The sequence below is a fragment of the Hippopotamus amphibius genome, chromosome 1, assembly GCF_030028045.1.
Source record: "Hippopotamus amphibius kiboko isolate mHipAmp2 chromosome 1, mHipAmp2.hap2, whole genome shotgun sequence".
NCBI lineage: Eukaryota > Metazoa > Chordata > Mammalia > Artiodactyla > Hippopotamidae > Hippopotamus > Hippopotamus amphibius.
In genome coordinates, this window is record NC_080186.1 from 42,991,221 (window position 1) to 43,017,566 (window position 26,346).

At 37.6% G+C, this 26,346-nt stretch overlaps 1 protein-coding gene across 4 annotated transcripts in view; it reads left to right on the plus strand.

Annotated features, from left to right (window-relative positions):
- The window catches only part of OSBPL9 (oxysterol binding protein like 9), a 149,444-nt gene that overhangs the window by 36,549 nt on the left and 86,549 nt on the right, over positions 1 to 26,346 (plus strand). For all 4 annotated transcript variants that reach the window (XM_057710605.1, XM_057710623.1, XM_057710594.1 and 1 more), the window contains exon 3: positions 8,353 to 8,431. In XM_057710605.1, the coding sequence (XP_057566588.1) occupies positions 8,353 to 8,431 (79 nt within the window). The remainder of the gene's footprint in view (positions 1 to 8,352; positions 8,432 to 26,346) is intronic.

Below are 26,346 nucleotides of genomic sequence, written 5' to 3' on the forward strand. Positions count from 1 at the left end.
CTCAATATTATGTATATGTTTATTTCCCCTAAATTAATATATAAACACATGTAATTCCAGTCAAAACTCTCAATTAGGCTTAACAAAGAAATTGACAAGATGATTCTAAGAGTCATTTAAAATGGTAAAGGGGCAAGAAAATTTTCAAGAATAAAGAGTTGGGAGACTTGCCATTCCATATGTTAAGACTTTTTAAATGAAACTATGGTAAATTAAAGTAAAATAAGTATGCTATTAGTATAAGGGGAAAGAAATAGATCAGTGGCATAGAAAAGAAAGTTCAGAAATAGAACCTTACAGCTATGAGAATTTAGTATATGACAGCATTACAAACCAGACACTGTCACTCAGTAAATGAAGATGGATCAATTGGCTGCCCATATGGAAAAATAAAATAAAATTATTTCCTATGTCATGCTATACACAAAAATAAATTCCAGAGGCACTAAAGGTATAAAATGAAAATGTATACTTATAGGAATTTATAGAAGCATGTCTTTATGATATCAAGGTAGAGGAGGATGTCTTAAAACACAAACTGTGATAGAAAAGGTTGGTAGATTTGACAACATTCAAATTTTAAAACTTTTCAACAGCAACAATGAAAGACACCATAATCAAAGAGAAACAACCCTTGGTCAGGAGAGGAAATATTTACACTGCATACAGTTGACAGAGGATTAATATCCAGAATATATAAAGAATTCCTACAAATCAAATAGACAAAAAGAAAACCCAAAGAATACATAGAAATCAGTAGAAAAGACAAAAGAATGCCCAAATAGAAAATGTACAAAGGATACACTCAATTCATGTAAGAGGAAATAAGAATAGCAATAGGGACATGCTTCATGGCACAGTGGTTAAGAACCTGCCTGCCAATGCAAGGGACACGGGTTCAAGCCCTGGTCGGGGAAGACCCCACATGCTGTGGAGCAGCTAAGCCTGTGTGTCACAACTACTGAAGCCCACATGCCTAGAGCCCGTGGTCTGCAACAAGAGAAGCCACTGCAATGAGAAGCCTGCGCACTGCAATGAAGAGTAGCCCCCGCTCACCGCAACTAGAGAAAGCCTGTGCGAGGCAACGAAGACCCAATGCAGCCAATAAAAGTAAATAAATTAATTTATGAAAAAAAGGTAATAAATGTGACTAGATTCTTATTCTCAGTGATTATCAGAGACTCTAAGTTAGAAGTTCAGTAAGATAGTATTTTCATCAAATTGCCAAGGATTTATAAAGTCTGATTTTATCTAGTGTTGGCCAGTGTTTGGGGATATAGGAACTCTCACACAGTGCTGGTGGGGATATTAATTGGTACAACTGCTTAGGAGAGCAGTTTTGTAGTCTTCAGTAAGGTTGATTCTACATAAAAATGGAGCTCTCTTCCATTTCAGAGTGTTTGCTTGATATTTTCTTGCAGAAGTGTTGCCAGGAGACATATACAGTGAGAATTATTGCTGCATTATTGGAATAGGAAAATTTTAAAATAACCTAAATGTTCTACACAGGGAAATTGAGACATTGCGGTATACTTATATAATAGAATACTATATAGCAGAAAAAATGTACATACATAATTCTCAACATGGATAGTATATGTGTGTATATGTATGCATATACATATGTATACACACATATTCTTGACATGAAAACTACATATATATGTATATATATTTATTTACTCAACATGAACAAACCTCAAAACAATATTGAGTGAAAAAAGGAAAGCAAATTGTTTACCACTCTATTACTATCACCAGAAAATTCAGTCAATGCTTGTTGAATCAATGAATGATGCTGAAGTGGGGCCGTGCAGCAGTGTCTTTGGTGAGCAGGCTGGACCTCAAGCTTTCCTGTTTCCCTCTATATTGTTTACTCTTCTCTCTCCCCTCTAAAATATGTGCTCTTGCAGGGCAGAGGTGTATCTTATTCCTATTTATATCCCCTGGCTGTTATTACTCCTGGCCCAGAATAGGTATTTAATAAGTATGTTGAAGTAATTAGTGAATATTGCTTATTATACCTATGCCCTGTTAAGAATGGGCTTTGGAAAGAAAAAAAGAAAAAAAAAGAATGGGCTTTTGGATCGGGAGTTGCAAGACCTGAATTCTCCTGTCTTTTAGTTGTAGGACCTTGGCTTTTTTTTTTTTTTTTTTTTTTTACTTCTCTGAGTCTCGATTTTCTAATTTCTAAAGAGGAATACCTGTTCTGCCCAAATCTCAGAGATCATATTTAAATGCGTTATGTGAATATAAGATCATATAACAAAAGGTCATATAATGTAAGAATGTAAGAATGTTATATGAATGTAAGACTTCTAACATTTCAGCAGTGAGGGAAAGTATGTGGTTGTAGAGTTGCAGTGGGAGTAGCTACGCTGTGTATTCTTAGCCCTGTCAATGTTCCTTTTAGGAGCCGTGTGAGCAGTCTGTGTCCCAGAGGAGTCATCATTTCTTTTTTATTATCTTTGGAGCCAGTTTACCAGTCTACTTTTTTCTTCTTACAAAGGGAGATTGGCCCTAAAATAGCCAGTGCTCTGTTTTTTCCCAAGGCATGAGAGCAAAACTATCTTTCTGTCTTTGGTACCAGAACTATGATTCATGTCTGAAGTATGTTTGTATGTATAGGAGAGAGGAAAAGAGGTATAAAGTCAGGAAACTCAACTGATTTCATGACTCCATCTTCCATTACTTTCTGGAACCTGGATAGTGTGACCTGGAGCAGCAGGCACTTTGGTGAGCCCAAGTGTTGGCAGAATCTGAATGCTTGATCATCTGAAAGCTTCAGAAGAAAAATCATGGAAAGTCATTGAAAGATATGTATGTTTATTATGTTGGCGTAATGGGTCATAAAAGTAGGGCTGAAGTAAAAACTTTGATATTGATGGGTTAGCATAACAAAGAACTTTGCTTAATGATAAAATATTATTCCATATATGGATTAGCAAAGGGAGTTTTGGTTTATCAGATGCAAAAGATAAATAGTATTAACCCAGATAAGGGGAGAAGAAGGGTGTTTGGTGGAAGAGAGCTTGGGGCGATTGGTAAAGCTCAAGCTGCCCAACTATAGAATTTGACGAGAGATGAGGCATGGAGCAAATCACTGAGGGCTTTTGGGCTAGGCCATGATAGAGTGACCGTATCCCCTAAACCAGGACAGTCCTGAGAATAAAGGGGGGTTCTATTCATTTTTTAAAAACTTTTATTTATTTATTTATTTATGTATTTATTTGGCTGTGTTGGGTCTTCATTGCTGCACGTGGGCTTTCTCTAGTTGTGGCAAGCAGGGGCTGCTCTTTGTTGTGGTGCGTGGGCTCTAGGCACATGGGCTTCAGTAGTTGCAGCACACGGGCTCAGTAGATGTGGCTTGCGGGCTCTAGAGCACAGGCTTAGTAGCTGTGGTACACTGGTTTATTTGCTCCCTGGCATGTGGGATCTTCCTGGAGCAGGGATCGAACCCGTGTTCCCTGCATTGGCAGGCAGATTCTGAACCACTGCGCCACCAGGGAAAACCAAAAAAGTGTTATTGAAGATGTGAAACAGTTGAAACTTTTCATACACCATTGGTTGACATATAATTGGCACAACTACTTTTGAGAACTGTTTGACATTGTCTATTAAAATCAGCATGTGCATACCATATGACCTAGCAAATTCACTCCTAGACTGTATCTAGTAGAAATATAAGCATATGTATAAACAAAATTTATGAATAAGAATGCCATAGCAGCATGATTCTAATGACCTAAAACTGGAAACAACATAAATACCCATCTGCAATGAAATTGATAAATTGTGGATATTCATACAAATGAATACTATATATAGCAATAAAAATGAACACACCATGGCTATATGTATCATCTTTGATGAATTTCACAAACATTATGTTGAGTGAAAGAAGTGAGACACAAAAGAAAATATGTTCCATGAGTCCATTTGTTTGAAGTTCAAAGAGACAAAACTAATTTTAATGTCAGAAGTAGGGATACTGTTTACCTTTGGGATGGAGGGTAAGGCTTATGATTAGGAAAGGGTACAAGGAGAGAGATTCTTCATTGAGCTTATACAGTTATGATTTGTTTATATGTTACCTTTCAGTATAAAGTTGTTTTCAAATGATGTATATAAAATGCTTATCATAGTGGCTGGCTCATCACTGCCAGTTCAATAACTGGCAGTGTTAACTTTTTACTATGGTTTAGTTCTCTGCAATGGCAAGGCCTAGGGCAATGCTGTCTAGTAGAATTTAATGCAATCATTAAAATGTTCTGTACCTGCACTGTCTAATTCCATAGCCTCTAGCCACATGTGGCTATTGAGTATTTGAAATATGACTGAGGAACTTATTTAAAATTTTACTTGATTGTAATTAAAATGTAAATACTCACATGTGACTAATGGCTGTCATATCAGATATGATACAATATCCAGGTCAAGGGAATTGACATGCAAATGAGTGAATGAAGGAGAATGGCAATGAAGTTTATTTGAGTTGAATAAATCAAGAAACCGAGAGGCCAGAGTGTCAGATGAATTGTGCCTCTGTACATTGAAGAATGCTCAAGGTAATGGCAAGACTGGATTAGAGTGGGAGGTTGTTAGGTAGTTTCCAAAGTCTTCAAAGAAACATTTGGATAGAGGAGGGGGAAAGTGTAATGGACCAGGAAAGAATGCTTTTTCCCATATAGGTTGTCAAAGATACTTAGGTAGAAATGTTTCTGAAGCACAGCTTAGGTGATTAAGTGTCATTGAAAGAGCAGGTTTTAAGAAAGAAGTGGTCAGGAGCAGCAGCAATGCTTCAGAGCATTGCTCTGTGCCAAAACTCTAGAGTAGTAAAGCGGTCATTGAAGACCTGTGAGGGTGAAGCTTTGTGCAGAGGTGGGAAAGGAAGCTAATTGCCGGGAGTAGATGAACTGTTAAGGCCTGGGCAATTTTCAGAATGCTTCTCTGCAAGCAATAAGAAAGGAGGTGGTAGCTAAGGGGAGATGTGAGGTTTTGCTTTTGTTTAACAAATGGTGGGGGATTGAACTTGAGGAAGGATATGAAAAAGTGCGACTGCTTGATGTTTTTTTTTTCAGTGTATGGAAGAAATGTTGGGGCTGTGTACATATAGGGTCTCTGTGAGGTGAGGAGGAAGTGGCTGGGTGATGACAGTGGAAAGGTTGGTTGGGCCAGATTTTGAACAATCTTGAATGGCATTATGAAGAAATGTTGACTTTATCTAAAGTTTATGGAGAGCCAGGGAAAGTTTTAAGTATCTGAATCTCCTGTAAGAGTCTGTGCTTTATTAACATTACTCTGGCAATAGCAAGGACTGTGGACTAAAGGTAGCCATACTGAAAGAGACAGATTGCTTCATAAAGCAAGAACTGATGAAAACCTGAAATAGGGCAGTAGTAATTCATAGAGTGGAGAAGAGTTGGTGAATTTGAGATTATAGTTCAAAGTGGAATGAGCACAACTTGTGGTGATGGAATAAGGGAGAACAAGTATTAGAACCTAGAGGTTTCTCTCTGAGTTGACTAGGTAACTGCTGAATTTATGTTAAGGTACCAAAAAGAAAGAACCTGAGTTTGAGATTGTGGTGAGTTATGTAACAGTATTGTTGAGATATAATTCACATACCATACAATTCGTCTGTTTAAAGTATACAATTCAGTGTTTTGTATGTGTATTCACAGAGTTGTACAACCATCACTATAATCAATTTTGGAATTTTTTTCATCACCCTATAAAGAAACTCATACTCATTAGCAGTCACTGTCCATCTTACCCCACCTCCTTCTCCAACACCCCATCCCTAGGCAACTACTAACCTACTCTTGGTCTCTATGAATTTGCCTATTGGGGGCATTTCATATAAATGGGATCATACAACACGTGGTCCTTTGTGACTGGCTTCTTTTATTTAGCATGTTTTCAAAGTTTATCCCTATAGAGATCACTTTTTGCCTTGTATTATGTATAATTACCTCTTTACATGTTTTAGCTCCTCTACTGGAGGCCCTATTGTTATATATTCCAAGGCTGTATCTAGCACATATGCTGTATTTACTTATGACTCAGCAAATATTTGATACATTATAAGTTAGAAGGTTAATTCCATTAACCATGAAATTCACCAGAATGAGTTGCTCCCACATATGCTTACCCACTAGGGTGTGTCTTTATTTACTATCATGGAATAAGTAGGTACCATACCAATGGTTCTGGTTCTGCCATTAACTCTGTATGACCTTGGGTAAGTCATTATACTCTGGGTACACTTTCCATATCTGAAAATGGGTATTAAAAATCCCTATCTAATATGATACAGAGGAATAACCAAGGTTGATGGGGTTTGGATAGAGTTGGGGTTCATCCAGACAGCCTCTGAGAAGAAATGAATACAGGTTTCGCCTCCTATCCGAAAGAAAAGTGTTGTTATAAAACCTTTTGTAAGGCAAAATGGGTAAGGTGAAAAAGCAATTATCTTAGGACGCAGCTTCCTAATGGATACGCAAAATAAATAGAGATAAAGCCCAGATGCTCACGGACGCAGTTCAAAGTTATGGCAGCTTGGTGCTGAGATGCTGAGTGTCCTTCGTGGGGAGGGAACTTGGTGGCTCTACTCTCGCTGTTTGGGGTGCGCGCTGCCTCTCTGTTGGCTTAGGGCAAAACAAATGCTGAATGTGATTTTAGCTTTTCACCTATTTTCTGGAAAACTTCCAAGTTTCTTTCATAAGTGAAAGCAGGTACAGACATAAAATGGGGTTACATATCAATAAACCTATTGTAAATTGAAAATATCATAAGTCGAAAATGCATTTAATACACCTAACCTGTTGAACACCATACCTTAGGCTTGCCTATCTTAAATGTGCTCAGAACACTTATGTGAGCCTACAGTTGGGCAAAACCATCTCACACAAAGCCTGTTTTATACTAAGTGTTGAATAGCTCATGTAATTTATTGAGTACTGTACTGAAAAACAGAATGGTTGATTGGGTACAGAATGGTTATTGGTGTATCTTGTTCACCCTTGTGATCGTGTGGCTGACTGGGAGCTGCTGCCATAACATCATGAGAGAGTATCACTGCATATCACTAGCCCAGGAAAAGATCAAAATTCAAAATTCAGAGTACAGTTGCTGCTGAATGTGTATCACTTTCACACTGCCGTAAAGTTGAAAAATCATAAGTCAAATCATCGTAAGTTGGGGAATATCTATTCTAATGTAGGTCTTTTGCAAAAGCAAAGTGACATAAAACAAACTTTTGAAAAGCTGGAGGCAGGGTGTAGGGGCAGATACCCTGTGTTTGACTAATCCTCCTGGGGTAGGAGTAGGCTTTTTTTTTTTTTTTTTTCATGGGATTAGGTATTTGGCTCCTTAAATCCTTTCAATACCCATTTACCAGGTCCTCGTTTTGTCTGTGGCATACTGCTTCTTTTGTCACCAACCTGGAGCATTATACCTGTGCCATGTTCTCTAGCTATTCTCTCTGGAATACTTAAGACACTTATTTCTTAAGGACACTGACCAGTAGACTCCCTATTTTGCAAAGCTTCATGTTTCTTTCTTAATTCCTGTTGTCTTTTATGCTGCATATAGTTGAATACCAAAAAAACAAAAAAGTTTGAAACCCACTCTAACTACCTTCCTGAAATAAACAACTTATAAATGCAGGCCTACCCTACCTGCCTCTTTTGGAGGGTTGTTCATGGTTTTATTTAGAAAACATATACTTAGTGTGTACTTGAGTGCCATGTATCAAAATAAATAAAATAGTCCTTGACTTCCAAAATCTTGTAGCAGTTCAGTGGGAGAAGGCAGACATAGATAATCACAGTATAATGTGGAAGTGCTGTAGCAGAATCATGGACAGGTGGTTTTGAGAGCACACCTTGAAGAAGCTATTGGGATAGTGTTTTAAAGCAAGTGTCACCTGGCATTTCTGTACTAATAAATATAACACAGAAGCAGCCTGATAAAGAGTACTTGTGTTCTTTGGGCCTCAGAACAATCTGGTGACTCCCATTTTAGAGAGCAACCTAAAGCTCGGAAAGGGTCAGTGGCTGGCTCTTAAAGTCTAGAATCTCAGCTTCTGTGTTTATCCCCTCCCCCTCCACCATACCCATGCCCCTTAAGCAAGGATAGAAAGTACCCTTGCAGAGTACTAGAGGGCCCCGCCATCCCCTATTTTTTAGTTCTTCCTCCTTAAGCAAAGCTACAGTCTCAGATTCCCCTTTACTGTGTCTAGCCTGCTTCCAGTGTCGTCGATGCATTGAGCATTCCAGGGCTGTAGCAGTAGTGAATATTGCTGATGTCATTGTTTGCCTTATTGGGATTTTGCTCTTTGTTTCACAGGGAGCTGTGATTGGTATAGACGATGAGGACGACAGCACCTTCACAATAACTGTTGATCAGAAAACCTTCCATTTCCAGGGTGAGCTTAAAGAAGAGATTCTTTCTCTTCATAGTCCCAACTGCTTCTTTCCTTCTCTTTTGGGCTGTTTGCTGGATGACTTGAATGGTTTTGCAACTGATCCTGCATGAACGAGTGCACAGGAACGTTCTGGATGAAGTGGTACTGCAGGTTAGGCAGGGATTTAATCGTATCTGCAGTGGATACAGATCTATTTGAAACGGCTGTGGATCTGGCTGCAATTGGAGATTAAAAATTTAAACGATAAAAATCAGTGAAGGGAGAGAGTAATGGGCTGCTGCTGCTGCTGGCTTGTGTTTACAGAAGGTTGCTGATCTTCTTTATCGAGGAGTATGGCTCTGCTTCTGCATGAAGAGTCTAAAGACTGATTGTGAAGGTTGCAGTGTTTGTCCGTGTAAAACTCAAATTGTAAATTAAATTGAAGCTAGTGGCAGCCTTTGGCTTAAAGGTTTTGCTTTGCTTCAAGAACTACAAGTTTGCACTCATTTCATCTGCATTTCTTTGTCTTGTCTACCAGCCGTCATTTCTCTGCTATTATCCTTTTTATAGTTAATAACACCAAATGCCATCTGCCACTGCTATGTTTCGGCATTGCATGCTATGGTTCACCGGTAGAAAGGGTAAGGTACTGGATGATCATTTTCATTTCATCTTGCTTTGAAAACTCTAAACCAGCAAATAAAAGTCAATTTTCATGATCCTGTCCTAATGTACCTCTCACCTATTAGGAGTGTCTATTAGCTTTGTTACTAATGTTTTTGCTATTTTGCCTATCCAGAGTAACCTCTATTTTATGTTTAAAGCAGTCCAAGAAACTTAGAAATTGATAATATTTGTACTTTCTCTGAACTACAAGTGACAATGCACTGTGATAGATGCTAGGTATACCAAGATAAAGATATAGTAAATCAATTTATAGCTTAAAAATGTTTTGGTTATGAAGTCTAACAGTGACCAGATATGTTATACGAGATGTTTAGACAGCTATTGTCCTTCTTTACTAGGATAGTATATTGCGGTTATTTTACTTCATTGTCTTGTTTAAGAAATTGGCACATAGAAATGAATGTTGCAGCTTATACAAAATTAAGACAAACCAGTGTACTCGTGATATCTCTAATGCTTTTAGGAAAAAGCATTCTTAAAGTTTTTATTATGTTTGGTCATATTCTTTACTCAGAGCTGCTTTTAACTAATGATGTTCTCCTGAAATTTTCTACTACATTTAATTTCATAAAACATTTAAAATCTTATTATGAAAGCCCATGGCCTTTATTTTTAGGTTAAATATATAATGCTGCTTATAAATGAAAGCACATAATGCTAACACTCTGGAATGCTTTACTTGAGTGAAGTTGAATACTTTAATGTGTTTCAAGTAATAGCTGCTAGATGCAGGTGAAGGCTGCAGTATGGAATTCTCTCCTCTGCAGTTACTAAGGAGACGTCTTCTTTGGACTTCCAAAAGCTGTATTGTTTGCCTGTTTAAAGGAGAGGAGACTCAGGCCTCTAGAGCAAATGCACCTATACCTTCTGTGATTTAATCTGTTTATGTTAAACTGACCTCCCCTTTAACACTCCCATATTTATGTGGCTTGCTTATAAAACAAGCAGTTCCTTTAATGAATCATTTAAATGACAAGGATAAATAAGTGTTATGTGTATTTTTTAAATGGATACTTAGTTCAGAGACTGTCAGATTGATTAGTTTATTTTCTACTGTAATCGTTACAGGAATCTCAGGCAACTTGAGGTTATTTGGCTTTTTGTAAAGTACTTGATAATATTCTTTCCGTATATTCTTGGCAATAATTAGAGTTATTTCACATTCATAGGTCCTTGCTTATAAGAAGATCACTGAAAATTTGATAAAAAGTTTTCAATGTTTGATAGATCCTATATTCTTGATTAGAATTGAAAGCAAGTTTAGATGATACACATTAACATGTGTGTAAATGTGTTGTTTTTAAAGTTTAATATAGCAGAATTTTTGAAAGCAAGTGAAGTATCAATTGATGTATCCATAAAGCAAATTCCACTTACTGTCAACTCTTAAAGGGAAAGCTAGAGTTTGTTCAGATACATTCATTTATTCAGCATCTATTTTAGACATTATTCTAAGTTCTGGGGATACAGTAGTGAACAAAACAGATAAAATTCCTCCCCTCCAGTAGAGGAGAAAGCCAATAAACAAGATAAATTGGTAAAATATAAGTAAATAGATAGTGCTAAGTCCTGGGGAGAGAAAAAAGAAAGCAGGAAAGGAGAAAATTAAATAGAAGTCAGGTTGTGTGTGTGTGTGCGCGTGCGCGTGCGTGTATATGTGTAGGGGGGTGGTCTGAAATTTTGGATGGCCAGGGGAAGAGTCATTGGGGTGGTGCCTTTCCATGAAAGACCTGAAGGGAGTGAGGGAACAAGCTATGTGGCTTTGTTGGGGGTGATGATGAGGAGTGAATCATTCCAGGCGAAGGAAGCAGTAAGTGCGAAAGGGTGTTCCTGCCATATTTGAAGCTAGTTCTGGTTGGAGTGCAGATAACCATGGGGGAGGGTAGCAGAAGATGAAGTCTAGGAGAGAACATTGTGGGAGGCCATATATGGACAATAAGGACATTGAATTTTACTGAGATAAGAAGCCATGTTAGAGGGTTTTGAGCAGAGGAGTGACATGATGTGATTTTTAAACAGTATCACTCTGGCCTCTGTTTTGAGAATAAAATGCAGGAGGCAGGAACAGAAGCAGGGAAACTAGTTAGGAGGGTATAGTAGTCCAGAAGAGAGGTAACGGTGGCTCTCACATGGTAGCAGTGGGGGTAGGGAGGTAGTGAGAAGTGGTAGAATTTTGTATGTGTGTTTAATCAACTTTATTCAGGTATGATTAACAAGCAATAAAATGTACACTCTATAAAGTTCAATGAATATTGACAGATTTACTTACTCATATAACTGCTACCACAATCAAGATCTAGAACATTTCTATCACCCAAAAGATTCTTTTACTCTTTCAGTCAGCCTCCACTCCCAGCCTCTGGCTCCAGACAACTGCTGACCTATCACTAAAGATTTTTTTTTTTTGGAGAGTTTCACATAAATGGAGTCATACATTATGTATTCTCTTTTGTCTGGCTTTATTTTACCTCATTATGTTTTTAATATTCATCCATCTTGTTGCATATATAGGTAGTTCCTTTTATATTGCAAAGTAGTTGTTGTTAGATATTCTATTTTCTTGAAGATTTAACTGTAGCATGTGAGAGAAAGACAGTAGTCTAGGATGACACCAGATTTTTGGCTTGAGCAACATGAATGGAGTTGCCAATAACTAAGGGGGGGCAGACTTGCAGGAGGAACTAGTTTGGGGGCGGGCAGGTGGGCATCAGGAGCTTAGCCTTGGACATGCTTTAATCAAGTTCTAGATGCCTGTCAGACATCCAAATGGAGATGTCAAGTAGGCAGTTGAAGTGTGGAGTTCAGGAGAAAAGTTCAGGCTGAAGAAATAAATTTGGGAGTCACTGGCATATAGATGGTTTTTAAAGCCATGAGACTTTGGAGGTAAGTATAGAGAGAAAAGTGAAGAGGTCCAAGTAATGAGCTCTGGGGCACTCCAGCACTTATTTGGAAGGTGCAGAGATGAGGCGGAACTAGCAAAAGGGGTTGAAAAGAAGCAGCCAAAAAGGAGGAGGAATACCAGGTGAATGTGGTACCTGGGAAGCCAAGATAAAAAGTATTTCTAGGAGGCGAGGGGCATCAGCAACTATGTCAAATGCTCCTGATCAAGAAAGTTGAGGGCTGAGAAATGATCACAGGATTTAACCATTAAGAATCTATTGACAACCTTGAGAAAAACACTTTAAGGATGAGAGTATAGACAGTGCTTTCAAGTTATACTGTAAAGGGAAGGTGAGAAATACAGTAGTAGCTGGAGGAGGGAAATGAAATAAAGATGAGATACCCTTTTTTAAAGATAAGAGCAATAGTAGCATGTTTTTATGCTGTTGGCAATGATTCAGTAGAGAGGGAAAAATTGATGATGCAGGAGAAAAGGGGGAGAAATATTGGATGAGTGTCCTTGCGAAGGCAAGACAGGATGGGACCTAATACACAGGTGGGGCATTGCCTTTGGCTAGGAGCATGGACCGAGTTCATCCATAGTAACAGGAAAGAAAGTCAAATGTATGGAAATATATGTAGGCAGGCTGTTATCCATCACTTTCATTTCCACTATGGTTTGCATCTCTAGCTGACTTGCATGTCCTGTATCCTGAAACATCATTTGTTAACAATTAAGAGGACTGGTGCCATGAAGAAAACATACTTTCCTGAAACAATAGATAATTTTTCATTATAACGATTCCCAGTTCTGGTAACATGATATTTCAAAATATCTCTAATTTTAAAGAGATGCCATAAAATTCTTTAAACAAAGTTAATTTAAATTAAATTTGGTTTTGAAAAAGAAATACTCTGTTTTTTCCCCTTTAGGAAATAATTGAAATTACAGCCCTAGCATATTAGAGCTTTAAAAAGTTTGAAAACTACAGCTTCATTCTGTCATTTTTCAGAGATTAAAAAGAAAATAGTTTCCAATTCATCTTTATAAACTGGCTCTTTTCTTTTGAACAATAGCAAAAAATGATCCCTTTTCCTATCAGTCAGCCAAAGTTGTTTGCATTTGGATTCGTGGCTAGACATTGTGTGGAAAGCGGTTTTGGTATTTAGACTGGCTGTTGAGTTCAAACATTTAATGTATGTATAGTATGTGTAACTCTGTGCTCAGAACTGAGGGTATATAGGTTAATAAGACATGAGCCAGGATGTTAAGGAGCTTGCAAAGAAGTACATAATGTAGTATGAAATATGCTGTAGTCGTAGAAATATGTGTAGGACACTAAAATAATGGAGAGGCAAAAGAGACAATCACTCAGTGCTGCACAGAAGAGCATAGTTTTTCTTGTTACCAAATAATTCTTTTTAAAGTAATCAAAATTTAAAATTATACTAGTTCTAAAAATTTCAAGTTGTTCAGAATTATATAATATAAAAATTAAAACTCCTCTGTCACCAGGCTCTGTCTCCCACCTCTCCCTCCTTACCTCCTCTACCTGGTAGAGTTCTAAAGATTGAACAGAAGTTTACCAGACCAGTGGGTATTGTAGCATGTACAAAGGTATGGAAATATGATGTTACTGGGTATGGTCAGAGAACTACGAATGTTTAGTACATTAGAACAGTGGGCAAGAGATGAGGTTGTAAAGATAGGCAGAGGCCTACATCTAATATGAAAAAGTTTTATTTTGATACTAAGTCTGTGGTGAGCCAGTGAAGCAGAGTTTTAAGCAGAGAGGAGATGGACTCTAGATGAACAGCCCTGAGTGGACTAAAGCATTGGTAATGGGGAAGGAGAGGAGGAAGATAGACCTGAGATTTTTAAGAAGTATTGATAAATCTTTAGGAACTGTTGATTGCTTGGAAATGGGAGGTGAGAAAATGAGAGTAGTAAACGTGTAAGTAAGGCTTGACTCACTGTTTTGTTTGGAAGTTGTCTACATCTGAAATAGAGACTCTAGAACAGAGGTGGTGAGGGACTTATATTTGAGGTGTCTGTGGGACACATAGGTATTGATGATGATGGCAACTGGATCTGAGTCTGGGCTGGAGATGGAGATTAGTGGTTATCAACATATTGCTGGAAGGTAGAATTAAAATTTGAAAAATTGAATGCCTCAGGGCTAGACAGATAAGTGAATGAGTGAAGAGTAAAGCTGACTGAAGACTAGCAATTTGGAGAGCTCATGCCCTGTTTGAAGGAGTAACTGCTACTTAATTCCATACAGTTGTAGGCTTTTGGTAATGCTCATCCGGTGTTGCTAAATCATCCAGTTTTTGAAGAGAAGCCAGAAATCTGGATTTTTTTGTGCGTGAGAGTTTGAATATATGTGTTAAATCTTCAGGTTTTAAAAAACAATTATGTAGGCCAACAAAATGTATCTATGAGCTAGATAAAACCTCTGGATTTTCAGTCTGTGGTTAAAACTGTAATAGTAGAGGGTATGAACCTTCTGGGAGATCTGAGTGAGAAGAGAGCCGAAAACCAAACCTTGGAGTGCCCTAGGGTAGAACCATCAACAGGCTCAAAGGAATGATCAGAGAGGCTGGGGTGAAAGCTACTAGCTTCAACCATATGAAAGCAGGTACTGTCAGTCAAAAGTAGTTACATATCACCAGTTCATATGTCTCAACCTCATAAAAGACTAAATAGTCTGTAGTTCATACTAATAATTAGAAAAATACCCAGTTATTTGAATTTTATCTTCAAATAAAGTTAAACCTATTTAATGCTTTAATATATATAAATATATAATTATTGTTAAATATATATATTTATAATGTTACTGATAATGTATTAGAATAATAATAATAATGATAACTACATTTATCTAATGCTTATTTTATGCCAGGCACTGTTCATAGTTTTATGTAGGTTAACCTGTTCAGTTCTTACAACCTTGTGAAGTAGGTACTATTATTGTTTTTATTTTATAGATAAGGAAACTGGGGGCCATCGACACATGGTATATTATAGAACTGGAATTTAAACACAAACAGTTGTGCTCTAGAGCCATTCTCTTAACTGCTACAAGAAAGCTATTATAGAAATTTGTCAACTAGTTTATAATTAACTTTTATAATTTTATCAGAAAAGGAATTAATGTAAAATATAAGGAACTTTACAATACAGTTTAATGCAATTAAAAATTTTTGTGATGTTAATGTTCTACATACATGTTCCATTGTTTAATAGAAATAGTAGCAGTAGTGGTGATAACGACTACTGTTACCACTACTAAATATCTCTTATAAACTAGGCACTGTGTTCAACAGGCAATGTGCATCACTTCCATAATTCCTAAACTCCACAATGCGGTAGTTATATTTCTAGTTTTAGAGTCAGAAAAACTGAGTTTCTGAGAAGTGTCCGGGATTATCAGTACTTCTTGAAGTATGGTCCCAGACCAGTCAGATCAGCATCACCTAGGAACTTGTTAGAACCAGAGTGTATGGCTAAGCCCCAGGCTTGCTGAATCAGAAACTTTGGGAATGAGCCCTCTCTGGCTATTCTGACACACACTAAAGTTTGACTATCATTGGTCTAGACCCAGTGGTCTCACGTTGTTATTCCACTTTACTCTCATAACCTTATATGTTAGCTGAAAGTATCCCCAATTTATATATGGGAGAAGTGAGACACAGAGAGTCAAGGGTCCTGGCCTTGATCTTAGATCATCTTTTACTGTGTCCTAATCTACATGGAAGGAGTGTCTTGCCTTAAGTAAACTTGGTATGTGAAAAAAAATCTAAATTTTTTAAAGATGAAAATTAGGGATATGTGTATGATTAGTTCTTCATAAAATAATCCTTTACTTTCAAAGGACTTTAATGAAGACATCCTTTAATCAATGTGTTCTCCAAAATGATTTCAATATGAAAATTGTTCGTGAATTTATTTGGGTATATTTTTTTTTTTAAGATTTTTTTTAATGTGGTCCATTTTTTAAAGTCTTTATTGAATTTGTTACAGTACTGCTTCCGCTTTATGTTTTGGTTGCTTGGCTGCGAAGCATGTGGGATCTTAGCTCCCCAACCAGGGATCAAACCCGTACCCCCTGCACTGGAAGGCAGTCAACCACTAGACCACCAGGGAAGTCCCTATTTGGGTATACTTTTAGAGCAATACAAATTGCATAAGACAAAACACAACATTTTTAAGCAGTAAAAAAATGTTTAAATTAGGAGAACCTTTAGGAACTGTGTAAGTCTTAGCAGAAGTCATCTGTGGTTGGGCTGATAGCTGACCTTTTCAACTCAGTCCATTAGAGCTCGCTCATTTATTAAAGTGCAGAATTACCACAAATCAGCCCAGTGGAGAAGGAAAGTGTTTAATTCAGAAACATTACATTGATCAAAGATATTAGGGCAACATTCGTCCTTACTGCATTAACTTCAGTCAGCACGGCATGGCACATCCGCATCATTAATCATTTAGAAGAATAGACAGAACATCATTAGACTAACTCGTGGTTGCAGGCTTAAGTGTCTTCTGCTTTAAAAATTACCATCTCCACCTTATCATTAATAAACAGATTCATTATCTTCTGTTGATTATACTTAAAAAAATTTCCCTCTGCAGTTTTGTATTTTTTATTTTTATGTGATAACCCCTCCTCAACACAAAATAATCATTTACAGACTTCGTGTAAGGGAAGTCAGCTATAACTAATTCCCTAATTAGATGTTATAATTTCAGTAGGCGTTAAGTGGGGAAGTGCTACTAAATTCATGTATTGGGAGTTCGTTGTATTATTGTGGGAGGATTGGATCTCAGTGGTGTACCTTTCTTCTTAATTTGATTTCTGTTTGGGAACCTCCCTGCATATTTGGAATTATAATTTAACCAAATTTAACCAATTGTGGACCGTTTGGTTTACCAAGTAGCCAGGGATTAGAGTGGATATATAATTTTATTTTCTGTTATTTACATTTTATTCCACCATTTCCTTTTTCATAATATCTAAGTAGTAAAAATTAATAACTGCTCTCTGTAGAAATTTGGGAAATTATAGAGTAGTATAAAGGTGATACTGCTAATAATTACCCATAATCCTACCACCCAAAGATAATTATTAGTAACATGCTTGTGGATTTCCTTCTGATATTTCAGTTGTTTGTAAGTTTGTGTGTTTCTGTGTAAATTTTACAAAATTGAGTCATTCTGTGTAAGTAAATTTCCATACTTTCAATTTTTAATATTATATCATGAACATTTCCCCATGACACTGAATGTCCTAAGAAAACATGATTTTCAATAGTTACATGATATACCATTTTATGAATAATCATACTTAACCATTAATCTATATTGTACAGGTTTTTCCTCTATATTAAATAATACTGTGTTGAACATCCTCGTACATAAATCTTCAACCAAATCTCTGTTTAGCTTAGGACAGATAGATTCATAAAAGAATTTGTCAGAACAAAAGACATAAATATTTTTACTATTCCTGAAACAGTCTTCTCTGATAGCTTTCAAGGGAGATTCTCAATTTATATTCCCCTCTTCTTCATGAGACCCTTCATCAGCATTTAGCATTACAATTTTAGAAGAATACCAACTCAATGTCCTCCTCTCAAGAATATTTTTTAATGTGTTTATTTCTTATTTGGTGAATTGCTCATTCTTTCTGTCCGTGTTTTTGTTGTTGCTGGTGTGCTCATGCTTTTCTTATATTCTTTTTTTAAAAATAAATTTATTTATTTATTTATTTATTTATTTATTTATTTATTTATTAGCTGTGTTGGGTCTTCGTTGCTGCACACGGGCTTTCTCTAGTAGTGGCAAGTGGTGGCTACTCTTTGTTGTGGTGCGCAGGCTTCTCACTGCTGTGGCTTCTCTTGTTGCAGAGCACGGGCTCTAGGCATGTGGGCTTAAGTAGTTGCGGCACACAGGCTCAATAGTTGTGGCCTACGGGCTCTAAAGTCCAGGCTCAATAGTTGTGGCACATGGGCTTAGTTGCTCCATGGTATGTGGGATCATCCTGGAGCAGGGATCGAACCTGTGTCCCCTGCCTTGACAGGCGGATTCTTAACCACTGTACCATCTAGGAAGCCCCTATTCCCTTCTTTTTGAAAGGGAAGTGGGAATAGTCTTAGATTCATTCAGTAACCATACTATCTAAAATTGCTGATATATATTGTTAAATAATCTTTTTACCCAATTTGGAACACATTGCTGGTAGGTATTATTGTGAAGAGTAAATGAAGATATATAAAGAAAAGCATTTGCCTACTTTAGTATATAATGTGTAACTGAAAATATGCATGGAAGTAAACTGAGTTGAACAAAGACTTGCAGGGTATAAGGGGGATGTATTCTTACCACGTACTGTGAAGACCTTAATGACACCTTGCCTTTTAGACATTTATTCATAAGATGCATTCATACATTTTATACCTTTCCTTTGAAAAGGAATGTATAGTCAATGGACTAAAGTCTTAGAGGTCAAAAGTGTCCTGTTAATGATGAAGATTTATTGTTTTCAGCATGCCTAATGATTTCTCAATTATATTGTGTTTATAAAACTTATGTTAATTGTCACACCTATTGGCACTTTAATTTTTCTGTTTTTCTACTAGTTAAAAGAATGGTTGAATAGAATGCAAAGTATATTAAAATAGTTACATGAACACTGCTCTTCCAATGGAGATCGTGATGCTACAAGAACTAACTTGTTGCCTGGCACGCTTTGCATGATGTGTTGGCACAAAATGTCCACTTGTTGCCTGATAAAAGAAAATTCAAACTTTTCTCTGAGGAGTCAGTGTACAAGAAAGTACATGTTAAATGAAGGTCGAATAGGCAAGGACTGCTTATGTAAAATGTAATGTCATACCTCAAGAAAACTTGGGGACTCAAAACTGACTTAGGGGACATTGAAGCATTAAATTATATGCCTTAGAAGTATAATTGGAGTTCAGAGAAGGGAATTATAATGATAGTTAGATTTTCCATGTTTTTCAAACTTTTAATGAAGGCATTTTACATATGCAACCTTATTTAGAAGCCCAAATGTGAGACAGAAAAGAGTACAGTTGCTCTGTTTGAAGTCAGAGGATTCAGGGCCTAGAGCCTTGCCCTAGGCAGCCCATAGGCACTTTGAGAAAATACCAGTATTTGGTTTATTTCATCCATTCTTTTTATTCATTCATTTATTCATTTTTATTATCAACAAATATTTGATTGCTTATTGTATACTTGGCAATAGGCTAGTTCCTGAAAGTAAAGTAGTGAGCAAAGCTAAGTGCCTATCCTTAAGGGTCTCATATTTTGAAAATCATTTTTCTAGAGGAGGCTTTCTGGTTGCACACTTTCAGGTAGTTCTCTGACCCCAGGTTAAATATCCATGAGTTAAAGCGCTTTTAGTAGTGCCTGGACTGCATTCACCCTTGGTTTTACCTTAAGATAGCTAGCTAGCTGGTAAATTCTCTAAGAAAATACTCACTTCTGCCAAGGTCATCTTTGGCCTTTCAACTTCCTTTGTTAACTATACTTGTAGTTTATGAACATTCATTCTCATGACCATGATGCTTTAATCAGTGTACTCTGCAGGTAGCATTGGTTCACCATATAAATTCAAGTTGTGCTTCATCATTGCATTTTCTTAATATTAAATTTGGAGGACCCTAAGACAGTTTGACTAATACCCCAGAAAAAAAGAATTAGAATTCAGGTAAACTGTAAAGAATTTGCATCTTTGCTGGGTTGCTGGCTTTAATGAGAATATCTGCTTTGGGTGGGACTGCCTAGTGGGTGTAATTAGCGGATCATATAAAAGAGATTTGAGCTGAACCGTGGTATATGGGTGATTTAAGCCAAGTTGGGGATGGGTGTCAGTGGGATTTTTTTTTTTTAATTTTATTTTTTTTTGGGGGGGGTACATCAGGTTCAATCATCTGTTTTTATACACATATCCCCGTATTCCCTCCCTTCCTTGACTCCCCCCCCTCGAGTCCCCCCCACCCTCCCTGCCCCAGTCCTCTAAGACATCTTCCATCCTCGAGTTGGACTCCCTTTGTTATACAACAACTTCGTCAGTGGGATTTTTTATTTTTTTATTTTTATTTTTTTATCTTGGAGAGTATGACTGGAAATATTTTCTGGAGGTGATTATATTCTAGAAGTAAGCCTCTGATGAGTAAAAGAAGGGAGTGGGGTGGAGAGGAAGCAAACACTAAGAGTGCAGTTTATGTGATGCTAGGTACTGTAATCCTCATATGTACCCCCACACATGTTTATGAGGTAGGTATTTTTATTCACATTTTATAGATAAACTGAGGCTTGGAGAAGTTTTTATCCAAGGTACCATATGCGGGAAGTGGCTGAGCCTGAATTCAAACCCATGCTATCTTTATTATACAGTGATGCTTCTCCACGACTTTCCTCCTTCCTTACCCTTAGCCACACTCTTTTCAGCATGCCTTAGCCTCTCTGCAGCTCTAGCTTCACTGCTGTTTTCTCTTCTTCTAAACAGTACGGCATGCTTCCTACTCTGATAGTAGTTAGGGTTTTCATGCTATCAGTTTGTCACAGTTTCTCCTGTGCTCAGTGTATATTCAGGTTGCTAGTTGTCACTGGCAGGGGCCCAGCTGAAGCAAGGGAACTGGGACATTGGTCAGAATAGACTGGTGTGAGTCATGGCACGAAGCATGAGGTGAGCAGTGTGTCACCAAGTGTGAGGGAGGCTTGGAAGACTGGCTGAAGAAAGGCTCAAGGAATGTTCCCTGTATGGATTTAAAGGCATGGAGTCACATGTATTGACCTATATACCATGTTTAATTTTATTCCAGAGTTTTTGACTGCAGAGTTCTCTCTTAATATGTCAACTGAGGGAGCATGCTCAAGTTGTTGAGGAAAACAAGCCAACATATCTTCTAATATTTATTCCTCCTTTGCAGAGGAAGCCCTATCTACCTAAGAAGCTTAAATGTGGAGCAGGGAGTCACCAGTAAAATAAGGATGGCAATACCAACCTCCAGACTTATATTGATACTGTTAGAGAAAATGCATATATGTACTCAGCATGATGCCCAGTAAATAGCAGGGCTCAAAAAATAGTAGCTGTTGCCATTATTATTTTTTATTTTATGAAGTTGCTGATGATCATGCTGCTGCTGTTTCTGGGATTCCCTTTTCTCCTTTTTCTAGCCAAGGGTTTGGGCTGGAGGTAACCCAAATTAGGTTTTTGACAGTGCCACACACAAGGCATGATACCAGGGATAGAAAGCTGATTCCCTGCTAGTCAAGGAGCTCTAATAGGAGGAACAACTATGGGAATATTTACTAAAGACAGTGATGAGGATAGCAGCTGGTGCAGGTTCCATCCCAAAGGCTTACATTCATTTTCTCATTTCTCTCTTTTAACAACCGCAAGAAATAGTTTTGAGGAAACTGAGGCATAGAGCGTAAATCGCTTATCCAAGGTACGTATTTTGGAACAACTAATTACAGTACAATGTAAAGGCAGTAGAGATGTATGGAAATGTAGAAGAAAGAACTGGTGGAGACAGGAAGACTTCATAGAAGAGATCTTTTTTTTTAAAATTAATTGATTGATTGATTGACTGTGTTGTGTCTTCTTTGCTGCACAGGACTTTCTCTAGTTGTAGTGAGCAAGGGCTACTCTTTGTTGTGGTGCGTGGACTCCTCATTGCCATGGCTTTTCTTGTTGCAGAGCACAGGCTCTAGGTGCATGGGCTTCAGTAGTTGCGGCACATGGGTTCAATAATTGTGATTCATGGGCTTAGTTGCTCTGAGGCATGTGGAATCTTCCTGGAGCAGGGATTGAACCCGTGTGCCCTGGATTGGTAGGTAGATTCTTTTCTTTTTTTTTTTTAGAACTTTTATTGAGATACACATAACATACAATAAACTGCATATATTTAGAGTGTACAATTTGGTATCCCAATCTCCCAATTCATTCCCCATCACCCCTCCCTGCTTTCCCCACCTGGTGTCCATATGTTTGTTCTCTGCATCTGTGTCTCTATTTCTGGCAGGTGAATTCTTAACCACTGCGCCACCTAGGAAGTCCGTGAGACGGGGTTTTTTTGTGTGGTTTTTTTTTTAAGCTCTTTATTGGAATATAATTGCTTTATACTCTTGTACCAGCTTTTGAGGTACATCAAAGTGAATCAGCTGTATTTATACATATATCCCCATATCCCCTCCCTCCTGTGACTCCCTCTCGCTCTCCCTGTCCTGGCTCTCTAAGGCATCACCCATCATCGAATTGATCTCCCTTTGTTATACAGCAACTTCCCACTAGCTATTTTACAGTTGGTAGTGTATATATGTCTATGCTACTTTCTCACTTCGTCCCAGCTTCCCCTTCGCCCCCCGCCCCCCCAACTCTGTGTCCTCCAGTCCATCACGAGATGGTTTTGGTACAGGTTTTGAAGAATGAAAAAGAGATATAGTTAGGCAGGGATATAGGGGAAAGGAAAGAACATTTACCAAACTTCAGAGAAAGTAGGAAAACATTCCAGGTAAAGAGAAAGTATGTACGAAAGCTTGGAAGTATGAAAAAGGATGATTTATTTGAGAAATGTAAGAATTGTATATTTGAGAATATAATGGAGGTGAGGGGAAGGAGCTTGAGTTCAGTCTGGAACTGGAAAGATAATCAAAGATCTCATATACCAGAAGGATAAACTAAAACACCTTTTCTGTAAATTAGGGAGAAGCATCATGTATTTTAGTCACAGAAATGTCATTATCACCTTTAGAAGGAATATTGGGAGCTGTTTGTGGGATGCTTTGGAGAGAAGTGAGATTGGAGGTGGGGAGCCCGTTTTTGAGCTTACTGTGGAGGTTCTGGTGAGAGGTGATGAGGTCTTGAACAAAGGCAATAAGAGTCCCCCAGAGAGGATAAACAAACAAAAAATATGTATGACAGACAGAATTTGGTGACTCACTACATGTAAGAAGATAGGGGAAAAGGTCAGAATTACCCCAGCTTTCTGACAGAGTGATGGGAGGATGGTGGCAGTATTCTTTCAGATGTATCTAAGACTGTGTCTTTTTCACTGCTCTGTCACCTGCTGTGGACACATATGCCCTCAATAAATGTTTTGTTGAATGAAAGTGTAATTTTGGAATATGTCAGGGTAAATGCAATTGTTTAAGAAAAATATGTGGTGTTATCCCACTAAAGGAAGCTTCAGGGCTTCAGATCCCTGAGAAAATAGGCTTCAATTAAAAACAGTGACTTAGGCTTGAAAAGAAGCACTTATACAGGGGGAGCAGTGTCTGACTTTTACTTGCACAGGGTATATATACTCTGATTTTTTAATGGAAAGACTATGAGTAGAATATGACTGAAGTATGTAAATTGATTCTTGACCATGTTCTCTGTGTGGAAGTTTTTAGCCATCTTGCAGCACTTTCAAATGTGAACCAAATGGAGTCCTTTCCTTTCAGGAAATCTGCATTTTTAGGTTAATGAGATAAATCAGGTAATGCCATAAATGTAATGTACAACTGAGTTTTAGTAATATGGACAGGTTAGTTCATGGTGGACAGAGAGAAGCAAATCTGAATTATAGGCTATCTGGAAAGAAATGCCCTTTTCTAGCTTTATATGGAGACACTGGAATTAAGCTAACTTTGTTGTGTGATATCTTTTTTAGCATGATTTATCATGAAGAATTTCTTTTAATGTTATTTACACTTTGTATTTAGTGAATTGGCTTAAGCATAGTGATTTGGTATAAATCATGTAAGCCCTAAATTGTAGGGAGGGCTGAATCAATGACGTGTTGCTATATCTAGATTGTGTTTTACAGGATAGAGTTAAAGCTTGTGGAATGCACTGAGGTTATATCTGAGCTTATACTGCAGTCACGGTCTGGAAATATATACTTTCCTAAAGAAAGGTGAAGATATTGTATTACCAGCTAATAGCTAAATATAGAGAAGGAAGGAAGTAACTTATTGCTGGCTCTGTGCCCTGAGCAGAATTCCTTGGAGAGCTACTAGGGGCATAGAGTGAAGCCTTCAGAAAGGTTCACTAGGAATATTTTAAGATTATAATGCAGAAGTGCCTCTATTATAGTTTATATTACATTTTTTTCTTTGTTTTCTTTCTTTTTTCTTCCTTTTTTGGGGGATGGGCGTGGGGGGTGGGGAGGGCTGTGCCACACAGCTTGCAGGATCTCAGTTCCCCAACCCAGGGATTGAATCTGTGCCCTCAGCAGTGAAAGCTCGGAGTCCTAACCACTGGACCACCAGGGAATTCCCTACATTTTTTTTTTTAAGTCTAAAGAGTCTCTCTGTCCTCTGTATATAAGGAATAATACCTGTCTTCAGAAAACTCTTTAAGCATTTTATTTAAAGTAACAGAAATCAATGATTATAGTTTCTTTTTAAGATGATTCTATTACTTTGTTAGGCCACATTTATTCTGGCCTTGTTTGCCTTGGAAGTGGACAAAATAATTAAGTAACAAATGCTCTTTTCTTATAGATATATTTTATTTGCCCTGCTTTCATTTTCTTCCTGAATATTCTAACATGTATTAATTTTTTCCCCTTTCCTTTTTTGCCTAATTCAAAAGTTGAGTAATTCTGTAACAGCATTCTTTTTTTCTGAATAACCCTTAACCTTGGTAGTCAGTGAAAGTATTTTTGACCTTTGAACAACATGGAGTAGGTGCCCTGGTCCATTGGGCAGTTGAAAATCCACCTAAAATTTATAGCCAGCCCTTTGTATCTGTGGTTCCTCCATATCTGTTGTTCCAAATCTGTGGTTTCAAACAACCATGACTCATGTTACTTACTGTTTTAAAAAATCCATGTAGAAGTAGACGTATACAGTTCAAACCCATGTTGTTCAAGGGTCAAACTGTATTTCTCCTCACAAACTAATACTTGGCTTCAGCTTCTCAAAGTTACCTCCTTCCATCCCTATCTTCCTTCCCTTCCCCAGAATGCATTAAAGATGTACTCTACTTTTTGACTTCTCCTGAAGAGGGAATATTTTCTAGCAACATATATACTAACTGTAAAAATTAATGAATTCAATAATACTTTTGATAATAAGAATTTTCAGAAGGTCAGGTTTACCAAATTTCAAGATTCATTGAATCTGAGTCTCTTCAAATCCAAAATAGTATTTTGCAACCCACCATTCCCAACCTGTTTTTCTTCCTGTATTCTTAGTGTTATGGAATAGCATTTCTCTTTACCCAGTTAGCTAAATTTTAAGGCTTCTCTTTCTCTACATCTGCATCCTCTACATTTTCCCTACATCACACGAGTAACCATGGCCATTGGATGCTACTGCTTTTCTGTTCCCGAAGTCACTTACACACTCCAGATCTTTATCACTTCTTGCTTTCTCGGTTTCTGTGTGGATCCTTTTCAACTTCCTTGTCTCCTTTTTTTTCTGGTCTTGTTCTGCCAAATCTCCCTCCTTACTGATGTTTGGGTGAGCTCTCTAAAACCAATCTATTCCTAACATTTTTTTCTCCCCTCTTAGTATTGTAAGTCTTTTTTTTTTTTTTTTTTTTAATTTTTTTTTTTGGCTGTGTTGGGTCTTTGTTGCTGTGCATGGGCTTTCTCTAGTTGTGGCGATCGGGGGCTACTCTTCGTTATGCTGCCTGGCTTCTCACTGCAGTGGCTTCTCTTGTTGAGGAGCATGGCTCTGGGCACGCGGGCTTCAGTAGTTGCAGTGCATGGGCTCAGTAGCTGTGGCGCACGGGCTTAGTTGCTCCGCGGCATGTGGGATCTTCCTGGACCAGGCATCGAACCCGTGTCCCCTGCATTGGCAGGCAGATTCTTAACTGCTGAGCCACCAGGGAAGTCCCAGTACTGTAAGTCTTAAAGATTGAAAACTCAAGTCTTAATTTTTCTGAAATTCAAGATTAAGGAATAGTGACCCCTTTACTAAAACCTGGAGCTAAAGTAGTTAGGACACATCTTCTGCAGGAGCTAAAATTATTAGGATATACTTACATATAAATTTGGTGAGAATTTTCATTTACCAGGAAAACTTGGCTAAAACGTGGTTTTAGAATGAATTGAAAATAACCCATTAATCTACCTGATTTTCATTGTCTGCTTTGACTGAATCAAAGATATCCAGTTGCCCAATACAGTGCTGACTCTGTCCAGGAGAAGCACAGTATTGCTTCAGATAGTCAAAGCAGAAGTTGAGGGGGAGAAACACTTTTATAAATATTTGCTTGTGCTTTATTCAACAGTTTGGAGCCTTCAGCTAAAACTGTTCATAAATCTTTGAGGGAGCCAATTATGGGAGCTTTAAAGGATACTAAGCAAAAATAATGATTTCTTAGGTAACC